Source organism: Prionailurus viverrinus, chromosome D4 (assembly GCF_022837055.1).
Source record: "Prionailurus viverrinus isolate Anna chromosome D4, UM_Priviv_1.0, whole genome shotgun sequence".
Lineage (NCBI taxonomy): Eukaryota > Metazoa > Chordata > Mammalia > Carnivora > Felidae > Prionailurus > Prionailurus viverrinus.
The window spans coordinates 26,794,829-26,809,986 of NC_062573.1; the positions used below are offsets into that span (position 1 = coordinate 26,794,829).

General features: G+C 51.1%; 1 protein-coding gene across 23 annotated transcripts in view; it reads left to right on the plus strand.

The window, feature by feature from the left end:
- ANKS6 (ankyrin repeat and sterile alpha motif domain containing 6) overlaps window positions 1-15,158 on the plus strand; it is a 67,639-nt gene continuing 52,481 nt past the window's right edge. For all 23 annotated transcript variants that reach the window (XR_007146172.1, XR_007146175.1, XR_007146176.1 and 20 more), the window contains exons 1-8: window positions 1-396; window positions 5,155-5,651; window positions 8,303-8,347; window positions 9,028-9,232; window positions 10,210-10,316; window positions 12,161-12,309; window positions 13,565-13,763; window positions 14,526-14,575. Coding sequence is in view for 9 of the 23 variants with exons in the window: in XM_047829435.1 (XP_047685391.1) it covers window positions 41-396; window positions 5,155-5,651; window positions 8,303-8,347; window positions 9,028-9,232; window positions 10,210-10,316; window positions 12,161-12,309; window positions 13,565-13,763; window positions 14,526-14,575 (1,608 nt within the window). In the remaining 14 variants the exon portion in view is untranslated. The remainder of the gene's footprint in view (window positions 397-5,154; window positions 5,652-8,302; window positions 8,348-9,027; window positions 9,233-10,209; window positions 10,317-12,160; window positions 12,310-13,564; window positions 13,764-14,525; window positions 14,576-15,158) is intronic.

Consider the following 15,158-nt stretch of genomic DNA (forward strand, 5'->3'; position numbering starts at 1 on the left):
GCGGCCGGCCAGGCGGACGGGCGCGGGCCTCGGGGCCGCGATGGGCGAGGGCGGGCTGCCCCCGGCCTTCCAGCTGCTGCTGCGCGCCTGCGACCAGGGCGACACGGAGACGGCGCGGCGGCTGCTGGAGCCGGGGGCGGCGGAGCCGGCGGAGCGCGGCGCGGAGCCCGAAGCGGGCGCCGAGCCGGCGGGGGCCGAGGCGGCCGGGCCCGGGGCGGCGGCGGCGGCGGCCGGAGCGCCCGTGCCTGTGGACTGCTCAGACGAGGCGGGCAACACGGCGCTGCAGTTCGCCGCGGCCGGGGGCCACGAGCCGCTGGTGCGCTTCTTGTTGCGCCGCGGCGCCTCGGTCAACAGCCGCAACCACTACGGCTGGAGCGCGCTCATGCAGGCAGCCAGGTAAGGGGCCCGGGGGCCTGGGGGTGGTGGCCCGCCCTCCCAGGGGCGAGGCGGGCCCAGGTGGCCGGAGCTGACCGGCGCCCCCCGCGGACGCCCCGGGAGGCAAAGAGTCAAGGACTCGTTCCAGAGAGCTGGAATGGTAAACTTTGAGCAACTTGGGATACTACAAGAAGTGGAAGTGCTCTTTAGTAATAAAATCAGAATCTTAGAAAGAGTGGGTCTTTTGAAACAATCTGAAGACCTCGTCGAGTGGAATCTTAGAGACACGCAATCTTAGATTCATTCCTTCTTTCAACATGGGTTTCCTACGAACTTACCTACCCACCTAGCCTGGAAATGGGACACTGCGGGAGCCAGGCAAAGCCCCACCAGGAGCAGCTCACGTCCCGGTGGACAGGCCACACAAGAGATCAGGCTTGTTGGGGAAAGTGCGGGGAGCTCTGAGGATGGCAGACCCAGTTTGGGGAAGTGGAGGAAGGTTTTTGGTAAGAATGATGTATATATTCATGTCAAGACTCCGTAAAAATTAACCAGGACAGAAGTGGGAATGGGGTGATTGGCTCACGCAAAGGTTTAGAAGCAAGGGTGAACATAAGGCATTGTTAGGACCGCTAGACTGATGTCGGTAGGAGGAGGGGGCTAGACTTAGTGGGAGATGATCCTTCCCTGGAGAGAAAGGGGCAGATGCCATGTGGCAGGGGCTGAGAAAGATGAGCTATCCTTAAGGGCACTGGGGATTGATAGAAGGTTCTAGGCAGAATGAGTGACAGAATCAGATTGATGTTTTGGAAAGATCACTTTCACTGCAGTGTGAGGACAGATTGGAGGGGTGGGCTGGCTAGCGTCAGAAAGCCTCGTTAGCAAGGAATTGCAGCAGTCCAGGGAGAGGTGATGGTAGCCTGGACCAGAGCAGAGACAACAGTGGGAAAACAAAGAGATGTTTGAGATGTACTCAGGAAGCAGGGTGAACAGGTGAACAGGACTTGAAACCCTGATAGGAAGGACCTCAGATGTACGGTAAAGCCACTCACCTCTGTTGGCCATCTACTTGGGTCCCACCCAGCCGTTAGTTTGGTCTCTGGTGAACGTTCTTATGTCAGAAATGATTATATCCATGTTTTTTCCTACTCTGAAAATGATAGCCTTTATTGAGCACTTTTTGTGTCAAGCACCCTGTAAAGTGCTTTAAATGAAGTAACTCATTTGGTCCAAACAAAACCTTAGGAAGTATAGGTAGTGTCACCCCCTTTTTACAGATGAGGAATTGAGGCTCAGAGTTAAGTAACTTGCCCAAGGTCACACCGCTAGTAAGTGGCAGAGTCACATTCACACCCAGGCAGGTGGCTCCAGAGACTGTGCTCCCCAGCCTCTGCTCTCGGCCACAAATCCTGTGACTGTTTCCTCCTGGTGTTGACCACAGGGAAGTTACTCGCCAAACTGGCCAAATGCTAAAGAGACAGGTTGCGTGGTGTTTACTTTGACCCTAACTTCACCCTTGGCCTCTTTGCTTCTGTCCTTCATTTCTCTGCCTGCCGGTGTGGCAGAGCTGGCCCCTCTGCTTCATGCTTTGGGTGGTGGGAGTTTGTGCCAGGTCTTTAAACACAGGTGTTAATTGCTGAAATTAATTGGCAGTCACAGCAGCTGTTCAGAAAGCCCCAAGCTTCCCTATCCTCAGTAATTACTTATTAGAAACTTAGCATCCACAAAATTATCTCAGCCTTCCTTGAGTTCTTTTATGTTTTCAGCCTAATTGAATGACTGCTTGGGTTACCCATGGATTCAGAAAGCATTCCAAATGTCAGCATTTCTGTCCAAATTCATCGCTTTTCTTTCTCTCTAAAAATTTGTTATATCAGAAGAGCTGGGATTTGGGATTTTAGGGTCTAGGTTCAAGTTTTGATTCTGTCAGTTTCAAATTGAGAGGCCCTGAATTTGCTGCTTTCCATTCAAATCTTCAGTTTCCTCACCTATGAAATGGGCATTATCAGTTTATTTCAGGGTTTATTATGATCAAGTGAAGGGCACCTGGGTGGCTCAGTTGGTTAAGCATCTGACTCTTGATTTTGGCTCAGGTCCTGATCTCCTGGTTAATGAGATTGAGCCCTGCATAGGGCTCCGTGCTGAGTGCGTGGAGCCTGCTTGGGATTCTCTCTCTCCTCTCTGTGCCTCTCCCCCAGTCATGCACCCCCCCCCTCTTTCTCTTAAAGTAAATAAATATTAAAAAAAAATCCAATGAGAGGAAGGGGCGCTTGGGTGGCTCAGTTAAGCGCCCAACTTCAGCTCAGGTCATAATCTTGCAGTTTGTGAGTTTGAGCCCTGTGTCGGACTCTGTGCTGACAGCTCAGAGCCTGGAGCCCGCTTCAGATGCTGTGTCTCCCTCTCTCTCTCTGCTGCTCACACCCTGTCTCTCTTCTCTCTCTCAAAGATAAACATTAAAAAGAATGTCCAAAATCCAGGTAGAGGTGTGCTTGGGTGGCTCAGTCAGTTGGTTGTCGGGTTCTTGATTTCGGCTCAGGTCATGATCCCAGCGTCATGGGATTGAGCCCCGTGTCAGGTTCCTTGCTGAGTCTGGAGCCTGCTTGAGATATTCTCTCCCTCTCCCTCTCCCTCTCCCTCTCCCTCTCCCTCTCCCTCCCTTGCTCATGCTCTCTTTCTCTCTTTCTTTAAAATAAAAAAAGATCAAATGAGACCAAAATGTGACAATACTGTTTAATCTGATGTTAGGAATTATACCAGATTTTATTTTACACTTGATAACTAAATAGCATGATTTTTAAAAATTCTCTACCTCAGTGCAGGATACACCAGTTCTTTAGTTACTCCCATTGTCTGCCTCCGGACCATCCTCTATCTACTTAGTTATGCCAGTGTTCATTTAGTCACTCATTCATTTGCCAGCAGTTACTGAGCCCCACTGTAGGTCAGCCAAGAGTCCTGTCCTTGGGGAACACACAGTCCGACAGGAAGACACAATTGTAGAAGGCTCAGGTGCATAGATGAAGGGCATCTGGACTAGTGTGGAGGGTCTGGGAGCTGCTCAGAGGTGAGGTCTGAATTGAGTCCCGCAGCAGGATGAAGGGTGTGCTCAGGAGATAACGGACAGGGGAGGGCTCTGGTCAGAGAGGCGGCATGGCAGAGGTGTGGGAGGAATATAATCAGTGAGTGCAGGCGTTGGGGGCCGGAGGGGGGTGCTGGCATGGGGGTTGGGTGGAAATGAAGTGGACAAAGTCAGCAGGTCTTTCTCAGACATTGGGAAGCTGGGAAGTGGCCATGAAGTTTAGGTTTGGGCAACACCATCACGGAGGATGGGCAGGAAGGAACAGGACTGGAGGCAGGAAGATAGGTTGGGGTTGCAGCTTTCTGCATTTGAGTTTATGTCCATTTGATTTGCTCCCTCTCTGCTCTGGGAGAAGAGGAGAGACAGGCCCAATTCACCAAGCTCTCCCTCCAGAGGCTGAGCTGACTCGGTGCCGTTAAGGTTCATGTCCCCCAAGGTATTTGTAAGTCCAGATCAGAGTTTGGCCTTGGCTTTGCCTCCACAGGGAGAAGGGAGGCCCTGGGTTTATAGGAGGTTTTAAAACACACACACACACACACACACACACACACACACCTCACTTCCGGAAAGGAGGGGAATGCAACGAGAGGTTCAAAACACTGCCTCACAGATGTAGACATTATGCAGGCATTATGGTTTGGAACCGCCGGCCCCTCTCTTGTCATTCTTTCCCAGTTAGTCTAGGGCTCCTTCCAACTCTGACACACACTGCTCTGAGCCTAGTGTGCCAACCAAATCCTACAAAACAGGTCTTTCCTGCCCCCTGGCGGCAAAAGAAGGAAGAGATTTTGCTGGGAAGAGGCATCTGTTTTCATCTTCCTGGTATGGAGTTGGAGGTCGCTTGTTTATATCTCCCTGGCCGGCTCAAGATTCAGGGAGAAAGGTTTGGCTCAGGCCCATTTCTTAGCCACTGGCAGCGGACATTCCTGCCAACAGGTGGCAGCAGGCCTCTGGTAAGAGGAGCCTGAGCCCCACTCTGCTGACCACAGCCATGCCACACCTCTTGGCATGGGGTGAACTGGCTCATCTTGAAGGACCTTCTGTGTGCGTTTGGGGATGGGTAGACATGAGTCAGATGTGAGCTCTGCCCACGGGAGTCAGCACAGGCAGAGATAGATTACAAGACTATAAAGCAGAATAAAATGAACTCTGAGATGTGGGACGCAGTATAGCGTAGGGGAAAGAGTGAGTACATCGGGATTCGGACAGACCTGGGTTCTGACCTGACACCACCTCTTACCAGCTGCATGACTTCGGTACTTTGTGTAACGCGTAAGGTAAAACGATTATTATATCTAACATTCATGAGGTACTTCCTTTGGCCAAACTCTGTTATAAGTGCTATATATATATATCATATATATGTATAGTAACCGATTTAATTCTCAACAGCTCTTGAAGTAGATACAATTACATCCTTATATTACAGATAAGGCAATGAAGTCATGAAGAAGCTAAAGTTCTTTTTCAAGATCACACAGCTAGTGATTGGATCCAGAGCTGGATTCGAACCTAGACAGGGCAGTTGCTCACCTTTGTGCTGGTGGATATGCGGGGCCAGCACAGTGCCTGGCACCAGAAGACCTTTTATAATAAGTAACTGCTATGATTTTAATAATTAATGACAAATGAGGATCACATAAGCTGTTTCCTTATCAATGTTCCATGTTAGTGTCACTAATTCTCCATCTTCCAAGCAGATTTGGGCACGTGAGCGTGGCACACCTCCTTTTGGATCATGGAGCTGATATCAATGCCCAGAACCGTCTAGGGGCCAGCGTGCTCACTGTGGCCTCTCGGGGTGGCCACCTGGGTGTGGTGAAGCTGCTTCTGGAAGCTGGTGCCTTTGTGGACCATCAAAGCTCCTCAGGCGAGCAGTCAGGGGACAGCAGGGATGAGCTGTTGGACATCACAGCCCTGATGGCTGCCATCCAGCATGGGCATGAGGCTGTGGTGCGTCTGCTGATGGAGTGGGGCGCGGATCCCAACCACGTGGCCCGAACCGTGGGCTGGAGCCCACTGATGCTGTCAGCACTCACTGGGAGGCTCGGCATGGCTCAGCAGCTGGTGGAGAAGGGGGCCAACCCTGACTACCTCAGCGTGTTAGAGAAGACCGCCTTCGAGGTTGCACTTGACTGCAAGCACAGGGACCTTGCAGACTACCTGGACCCACTGACCACTGTCAGGCCCAAGACAGGTCAGGCTGTGCCACCACCAATTTCCTTCCCTTCCTTGCCATGGCTTCACAGAGGACCCTAAATTGTGTTTGAATGACAAAAGCTGAGGACTGCCCAACCAGAGGGCGTGTGCAAATCAGAAGTTTAGCCTACCGAACGATGGGTCTTAAGATGTGCTGTGCATAAGAATCAGTTGGGAGTACCTATTACTTGCAGGTTTCTAGCCCACCCTCCAGAGAATTATTTGGTATCTCTGGAAAGAGCCTGGAACCCCCATGGCAAGGCCCCTCCTTTCTAACCAGATGATTCCGATGCAGGATGTTCTAGGATCTTTCTAGGACAGGGTTCAGCAGACTTTTCCTGTAAAGGACCAGATAGAAAATGCTTTAGACTATGGGCCAGTCTCTGTCAGAACCACTCATTCCGCTAGAGTGAAAGCAGCCAGACATTATATGTAAATGAGTGGGTATGGCTGTGTTTCAGTAAAACCATAATTACCAAAACAGGCTGCAGAGCAGATCTGGCCCAGGACCCCTGCCAAACAGTGTGCCCTCTGCCCTTGAGGACCTTGGCCTCTGTAGGGGAGACAGGCGAGAAACGGGAAATAAACCTACTGGAAAGAATAACTTACGTAGTAGGCAGGTGGTAGGTACCGTGGCGGGGGAGGAAAGCGGGCAGGGTTGAGGTTTGGGGTGTGGGGGTGATGAAGGCTGCCATGTGGTTGGGCGGCCTCCTTGAGCATGTAAGACCGTAGCCGACATGGAAGCTGAGGGAGTGCTCCCGGCCGGCTCTCAGGGAAGAGCCTCCAGGTAGGACGGCAGCAAGGGAGAGGCTGTGTTAGCAATGATAGATTATTATGTAAGTAACTGTTTATTCCAAGCTCTTTTTGTGAGGTGCTAGGAAGTTCACCTTGAAGACCCCCAGCTCTCTCCCTCGCATTAGCTGCAGGATAGGGTACCATTGAGGCTATAACGGTCATTGTGATACACCCCACCGTGGTGGTTCCTTGGGCTGGGAAGGGTCCCCAGAACTGTGGTGCTATTGATGCCAACACCGGCATCTGGAATGAGGAAAGGGCCAGCCCAGGGTCACTTGGCATCAATGGCACAACTGCCCGGGCCTCCTGGGGTCAGGCTAGAGGGTCAGTCATTCTTTTGTACCAGATGGTTGCTTAGCAGCCAGCACTAAGGTCAGGTGACGTAATATTTTTTGTCAAAGGGTCTTGGTATGAGAAGGCCCCTCCCATAGCAAATTAGACTCTTAAACACTTAAAGGAATGTGACCTATTTAAAACTAAGATGCAGAATCTTTTTTTTTTTTTAAGTAGTTCTTCCTGCCCAACGTGGGGCCTAACGCAAGTCTTGAACTCACAACCCTGAGATTAAGACCTGAGGTGAGATCAAGAGTCCGATGCTTAACCGACTGAGCCACCCTGGCTCAGAATCATTTCTTAATAGTATTGCCCAGGCAAAATTAGACATTTGGTTCCATGGCCCTGTCTGTCCTCTATAAGAACTCTGGAGTTAAGTACCACCCTTTCTGGGGTGGGTGCTAATCACCGGTGAAGGTAACAAAAATTGCTCTTTGAATGAGGCCTAAGGCTTTCTGAAGCATTCTCCCACCTATATTATTGATCCCTGCAACCACCACACGGTCCCCATATTAGCATGTTATCCCCTGTTGTTGATGAGACCAATCATCCTAGAAACGTACTCAAATTCTGATACGCCAACTCCAGACTCGGTGGTCCCTGAACTGTGCTGCAGCTTCTTCCCAGCTGCCCGAGGGGCTGACCTGAACCAGATATTTAGCCCAGAGTCACAGGTCCCCCTCACAGCCACTCCATCCCTAGAGTCAGAGATTGCAGTAAGTCCTGCCTTCGGCCACCTGTGAGGGGACTGGTCATGATGATGTCTACTTTCTGACAGTAGCACAGTACTCACCAGCTTGGAGGAAGGTGGCAGATGAGCAGATGAAGGAGGGGCAAGCATTGGTGGGTGCAGCAAGGCCCAGGTTTGGGGGTAGGCGTGGGCTTCTGGACCAGCTGAGGAGCTGGGCTGCAGGGACCAGCACAGAAACCTTAGGTGGGCAGTGGTCTGCAGAGAGCCATGTCTGCAAGTCTGGGGCAGAGTGACTCTCAGAATCCTTCAGATTCCTTATTTGGGAAGGAAAACAAAAATTAACATTGGCTCTTCTGGTGGCCATCTCCATGACCTCCCTCGGCTCAGCTGCTGTCTCGGACCCTCTGTTTTGGAATTATGGTTGTACATTTAGTTTTCAGTAGAAAAGAACCACTTCTTTTAAAATTTTTCATAGGAATCCAGATTTTTCCAAGACTATACTTTTCCATTACATCTAAGAGAGGCTATCCCAGAGTTTGGAATGCCCCAAAATGATTGCTTCATGAGTGTGGGATCAGGAAATGTTCTGCTTATTCATGTTTTGTTGGCCAGATGACTGCCCAAGATCTATCTCTGGAGCATTTACAGACACTCTGTGATGATAACTCTTCCAGAAGGGCTACTGGATTCGTCCGCTACACCTGTCTTTTATCTGATTGCTTTTGGAAAGTAGATCATTTTTAAATGCTAGGCTGTATTGTTATGTGCTTGTGACTTCTCTGTTCTACTAAACCTTTCCTGGTTAACTTTTAAAATCCTTATTTACCTAGATGAGGAGAAAAGGCGGCCTGATATTTTCCACGCGTTGAAAATGGGTAAGTGCTTTTGAAAATCTTTTTAGAGATTTATGAAGATAGGGACACATTCTCCCAATCTAGTATTTGTAGTCCTTTTTAAGGCCACCCAGAGTGCTTGTGAAAGAAAACAGGCATTTTGTTGTTCCTGACTGTAGTTTCACACAGGGAGGGTTTAGCCCCTGGAGGCTGATAGTTATTATGGTGCTTATACACAGGTTCCAGACCGTCCTCCCAGGCCCCCCACCCCTCTGGCCAAACCCTGTGGCTATGCTCTGGCTTTTCCTTACTTCTGAAGTTCCTCACTGCCTGCCTACTCTCTACTTTCTTTGTGATGAAGGGCTAGTTAGCCTAAGATCTCCTCTCCTGATATAGACCCCCACCTCTAGGAACCCCTCCCTGATTCTCAACCCCCACGCTGATCTAAGCTGTATATGCATTGCCTTTCATGTTTCCTTCATCTGTTCTCTTAAGATCTCAACACTTCTCTCTTTCAGTAAAGCTGTTTGTGTGCTTGCCTCCGTCTCCAAGATTGGGGGATTTGAGAGTGGGGGCTACCTCCTTCTCATCTTTGTAGCCCATGTGATGCCCAGCAGCCCAGTGCAGGGGCAGGTAGAGCATATGTTTGTTAATAACCCACTGGATAAGTAATCCAGCAGTGCCAGGCCCACTGAGCACCAGGCTCCTGCTTCTGTTTGCAGGAAACTTCCAGCTGGTCAAAGAGATCGCAGACGAAGACCCTAACTATGTGAACCTGGTCAATGGGGATGGGGCAACCCCGCTGATGCTGGCGGCCGTCACGGGACAGCTGCCTCTGGTGCAGCTGCTGGTGGAGAGGCGCGCTGACATCGACAAGCAAGACAGCGTGCATGGCTGGACAGCCCTCATGCAGGCCACCTACCATGGGTCAGTGCCGACTCCACTCCTTCAGCGCGAGGCTAAGGCAATGTCCTGGTCTGAGCTAGGGTCCTTGGTGGGGTTTTCTGGTCCTGAGAAGCTGCAGATAAACTCTAAAGCTGTGAAGACCTGGAGGCACACACACAAAATTAAAGAAGTGCAGGGGCCTTCTGTTCTGCATCCCTACCTTCTGTGTCCTGATTCCTATTACCTCAGCACAGAATTCACCAGGGGCCATAAAAGCCATGCAGCAGGAACATTTTCTGCAGGAAGATGAGTTTCTGTGGGTTGATTTCAGTTGAACAGTTTGTTTGGAGTGTTCCCATTGATGTCCTTAAGTTACCCCTATTGGAAATGGAACATCAACCATTCGTACCATTGCCTGGGCAACCAGTGCTGAGACTTGTCCTGACCCCTCCTTTTGAATAGGCACCGGCATTGACTGGTGCTCCTGAGTCCCTTCTCAGTCTGTCCTCCTGGAGGCCACCCCTTTCGGATAGGCTGACCCAGGGGCTGGGAGCTGCAGACGGTCTTACAGCCACTAAGTGGTCTGATTCCAAATTACAGGCCTTTTCCTTTTCCTTTCCCTGTTTTAGGTGATCACAGCAATTTCCTGTGTCATCCTGAAGCAGTTTTTCTTCTTATTTGGTGAGCCTCGGACAACTGCATCAGACACCTCAGCCTCTGTGAGGCTTCTGCAGCGCAGGGGTCCCGATTTGGGGCAGCAGGAGTTGGGACCTGCGTGGTCATGGTGGCCATGTCGTTTTTCTTTTGCTTGTGGATGGAGCACATCAGCCTTGGTTTCCATCACATTCAGCGCTGACTCCCCACGGAGTAGGGACAGGGAGTGTGAGACAGTTTGCAGCCTTTCACATCCTTCTTTCAGGCTCAGAGATGGGCGCTAATATCATCAGCTTCTTGCCCAGGAGCAAAACCAGGCTTTTGTTTTCAGTGCGTCTAACCTTGGCTTTTTCTTTCCTCCCTAGGAATAAGGAAGTTGTCAAATACCTGTTAAACCAAGGAGCTGATGTCACTCTTCGTGCAAAAAACGGGTACACGGCCTTTGACCTAGTGATGCTGCTGAGTGACCCTGGTGGGTTGTTTCAGGAAAAGGGTCGAAGACCCTCATGGCCTTTCTCTGGCGGGGAATCAGGATAATCACCTTTGTGTCCAGCCCTTGCTTACTCATGAGGGAGGTCACTCTCAAGCCCCGAGGGCTCACCACATGTCCTCAGTCGAGTTCCTTCCCTCCTCGGCAAAGACTGGGCTGGCACCAGGTAGTCTCCTAGGCTTCTCCAGTGCCAGCCTTCCAGGAGTCTCCCAGGAGGGAAGGCCAGCGAGACACGAGTCTGCCTTGGCAGTCCATGCAAGTCCTGGAATGGTATCTGTGCTTTGTGACCAGAAACCCTGCCCCAGGAAGAAACAGAAAGGCCCCTTTGACAAGCAGAATCAGAGATGGAGTAGTGACCTCCTCTGTTCAGTCGTGTAGGTGGAGGCTGCTGGGTCAAGGGCACCGTGCTGGGGGTGTCACCATCCCTCGTCCCACCTCTCTCGGGCCCTGCTGGCATCTGCTGCTCCCCTCGGACCCTCCCCCACTGTGACAGGCCCTCCTCTGGGACCTGACGCATCCACTTAGGTGGCCCAAGGGTCAGAGTCTGTCTGTCCGTCCATCCTCTCTTCTGTTGCCCTGGAGTTTCAGCCCAGGGAAAGAGAGAGGCTAGTGGGCCCTCTAACCCACAGGCTTTGAACCCTGAGCCAAATCCCAGCCTGCTGGCCGTGGGAGAGGACTTGACCTCCACAGACCCAAGTGGACATAGCCCTGCTGCCCCTCTCGGCTATGGGGTGCCCTGCCAGAGAGCCCTCCCTCTTCCCCAGCATTGCCCCCTCACCCTGCCTGCTGCCGGCCCCGTGTATCTCAGATGCACACTCGGCTCCGTTTCATCCTCGCAGTGTGTGTGAGGGGAAGCAGAGCTGCGTATCCTCTTGTGGAGAGGAGGTGACTGAGGCCAGGGGAGATGGCTTATCCCCAGCCAGTGAGGTGAGGTCCTCCGGTCAAGTCCAGTGAGCTCACTCCACCTCGTTGGAGGCCCTCCTGACGTGCGTAGATTTTATGTCATTAAAACCCATCTCCTCGATCGCGCACACTTTTCTCAGACAAACTCGTGTCTCACTGTGTCTCTTCTCACTCTTCCCTTCCCGACCACTTCCCTCTCCCTTGCCCCATAAGAGTCTCTCCCTAGTCGATTTTTTTTCCTAGTGGGTTTTTTAAATGAAGTTTTTGCCTGAATTTTTTTAAGAGACACGTGCTTATTATTGGACACTTGGAAAAGAAAAAAAAAACAGTCATCAAGAGAAAAGCACTGTTAATAGTTTGTAATATTTTCTTCTCAACCGCTGTTGTTTTGGTAACCCAGTTAGTAACTGCAAATGATACCTAACCTTTCTTAAGCACTTCCCTTATGCCAGAAATTCTCGCATCCTCCAGACACCTTTATGCACCAGCATCCTGTCACCCCTTTTACAGAGACACAGAGAAGTTCCCTAATTTACCTGCCGTTGCACAGCCAGGGAGGGGCAGAAGCAGAATTTAACCCCCTGACGTCTGGCTGCAGAGCCTATACTTACTTTATTTATCTGTTTATTTATTTAAAATTTTTTTTGTTATAAATGTTTATTTTTTATTTTTGAGAGAGACTGAGCGCAAGCGGGGGATGGGTAGAGAGTGAGGGAGACACAGAAGCTGAAACAGTGGATTAAGCCCTGCTGGCCTGTTTGCCACCTTTCGAAGACCAGACGGTGAAGCCGGTGCCTTGATTCCGGAGTAACATAGACTCGAGCTGCAGGGCTGAGTTCTAAGGCTGACAGGGGTTTGTTGAGCCCTCTCTCCTTGCCCAGCAGACGTATTTGCAGGTAAAGCGCTGCCTTTTGTGTCCATAGACACGGAACTTGTTCGACTGCTGGCATCTGTCTGCATGCAGGTGAATAAAGACAAAGGCCGGCCCAGCCACCCACCACCTCTGCCCCACTCGAAGGTCCGACAGCCTTGGAGTGTCCCAGTGCTGCCTGATGACAAAGGCGGGCTCAAGGTTTGCCTTTTCCTGTCCTAAAGGGCTTTAAAGAGAGCCAAGTTGACGGTGTGGGGGATGTCTGCTGCTTCCTGTTAATGCAGGGCTGGTTTAGGGTGAGGGTGACCAAGCAGGGACGGGAAACAAGCTGTGGGTGAGCAATAAGGAACAGTGGGGATCAGGGAAAACTGGTGTGATCCTATCACATGCAGTGACTACTTTGCAAGAATGTGGGTTCATGTTGTCAGATTGTCCCATTTTTTTCAGGAAATGCTAGGACGCTAGATATGGAAACCCAATTTATAGATGTCAGGAACTGGAGAACTTTGCATGATGTAGTACTGGGCTGGCCGAACCAAATGCCTCTCCTCCAGGCTGTCTGTGGCCTCTGCTTCAGCATGTGGGATATTGCTGATTGCGCCATTCTGGGGTCTCCCTGCAGCCCACAGGCCTCCAGCTGGGGCTTTCTGGAAATACCAAAACAACCTCCAGTTGCTCGTTTCTAACTGCGAGCCTCCAGCTGCTCATTTCTTTGAATTTCTCGTCCTCCCCATCCTGCTCTACTTGGTTGAAGTCACACTTACCTTTTCTCCTGTCTGGGACTCTAGCACCTCCTCAAATCTGCAGACTCAGCTCCTGTTCTTAGCTCACTCACTAGAGCCCCGTGTTTTCCTCTCAGTGTTGTTTGTATAGGTCCCTTCAGCCCTGTGCTCGCTGCCATCTCCCTAACCCAGGCCCTCGCAGCCTCCCTTCCTGCTGTGTCGTAACCCTCAAGCTGTCACAGGGTTAGGGACACCCTGGGGGGCAGCATTGGTCCTCTCTGTAGGTGGAGAGGCATCAGCTGCCAGAACAGATGGCCCAGGCCTTGGTGTGGACAACACCTCTTACACTGTCACTGGAAAGGGGGGAAGAGCTTATGCAGTGACTGCTATGGTGTTTGACGTTGCCTCTTGTCCATCTGTCTGTCTCTGACTCCCTGTGAAACTTTGAGCAAGTTGGCACCCCATCTGGATCTCCATTTCTCAATCTGTGCGATGCGGAGATTGACTAGATGAGGGGCAGCAGATAGGGTCCACTGTCAGAGGTCAGAGCCTCGAAGGGCTGAGTCAGAAAGGCTTTAGAGAGAACCATGGCCTTATGGGAAGGGTTGCTGTGGCTGATTGGTAATACCTGTCATGGGCCCAGGAGAGCAGAGGGGAAGTGTGTATAAAGTGTGTCACCGTCCTTGGCCTGGCTGTTCCCGGAGCATGACCTCTGCTCTGCGTTCCCTTGGCAGTCCTGGTGGAACCGAATGTCCAATCGGTTCCGGAAGCTCAAACTGATGCAGACCCTGCCCCGCAGGCTCTCCAGCAACCAGCCATTGCCTTTCTGTGATGAACCAGACTCAGCGCTGGACTCCACAATGAGGGCGGCCCCCCAGGACAAGACAAGCCGCTCGGGGCTTCATGATGTAGCCCCCACAGTGAAAGATAATGGTAAGAAAAAACTGCATGTGCTGTAAAATTTCCAGAACGGTCAAACCCAAATTCTCTGCCCTTTGTCCTACCTCTTGGGCTGATGTGAGAGGTGAGATGATACTGGAATGTGGCCCTGGAACAAAGTGGCTGGTCTGGGGAAGGAGAAATGGGCAGGGACACAAATGCGGTCAGCATGGTAGAACGGGGATGTTGGTGGCAAGGGTCCCTGGTGTCTGTCCCGCACGCCCTGCTCAGGGCCTTGAGGCCAGAAACTGCCTCTCTCTTGCCTTTGATAGGTGATTTTCCCACCTATCAAACATGATTGATTTCTGGCACTGGAAGCATTTAGAAATAGAACGAGTTATCTGAGGAAGGAAGTGAGCTTCCCAACGCTGGAGGTATTCAACAGATTGGATGACTTTGCCAGGGCACTGAAGGTGATTCCCACACTGATTGAACAGTTGATCAGATCACACCCCTTCAAACAGACTCCCCACACCCAGCCTTGCTCCTTTCACAGCACTGTTTGAGACAAGCTGTTGAGCTGGGTGCATCACTGTCTGACCCAGCACGCAGGGCTTTATGGAAAAGCTGAAAACACGCTTTGAGACACCTTTTAAATGCTTTCCGTCTATTCAAGTATTGGATACCAATAATTATTAAATATTTAATCACTCAGGAGAGTTGGTTTTCCAGGATGAAGGCTACCCTGGTCACTCATCCTCGTGCCATGAACTTGTTGGGAGGGGTCATTTCAGGAAACTTCCATTTGTCTCTCAGGTCCCGGGAGCATGAGAGGAGACAAAGAAGATGTGTTATTGACAACCATGGTGAGTGTGGGGCTGTTCTAAAAGCATTTCAAGTCTCTACCAGTCATTAGTTGATTTACAAGGCTGGATGTGGACATGTGTCTCTCTTGGTGGTGGTCGCAGATGGGCTCGATAGCAAAATGTGTAACAGTGGGCACAGCTGTGGCACTGAGGAATTGGAACAGATGCCAGTCTAAACTGTGGGTAAAGTGGTGCTGGTGCTTAGTGGCCAGATGTAAGCCCTGGTTGCGTTCACAGGGAGGCAGCGCTGAGGACAGGGCTTGCTGAGTAGGAATTGATGGGTGACAGCGGAGTCACCGTTTTGGTTTTGGGGAGTCAGGAGGAGAGGAGTCACAGAGGAGGCTGTGTTTCCAGCCTGAGAGGCCTCAGTCTCCTCATCTATGAATTAGAGATGCATCAGGATTAGTAACAAAAGTCCTCAAATAACTGGCATGAATGAGACAGCAGTTTCTTTTTCTCAAGTGCAGTTCAGGATGAGTATGTTGACACATGGTGTCCTTCTACCTGTTGGTCTCCCAGGCTTGGCTTCTATTATGAGGTGGCCACCAGAGCTGTGGCCATTACTGCCTCCTTCTAGCCAGCA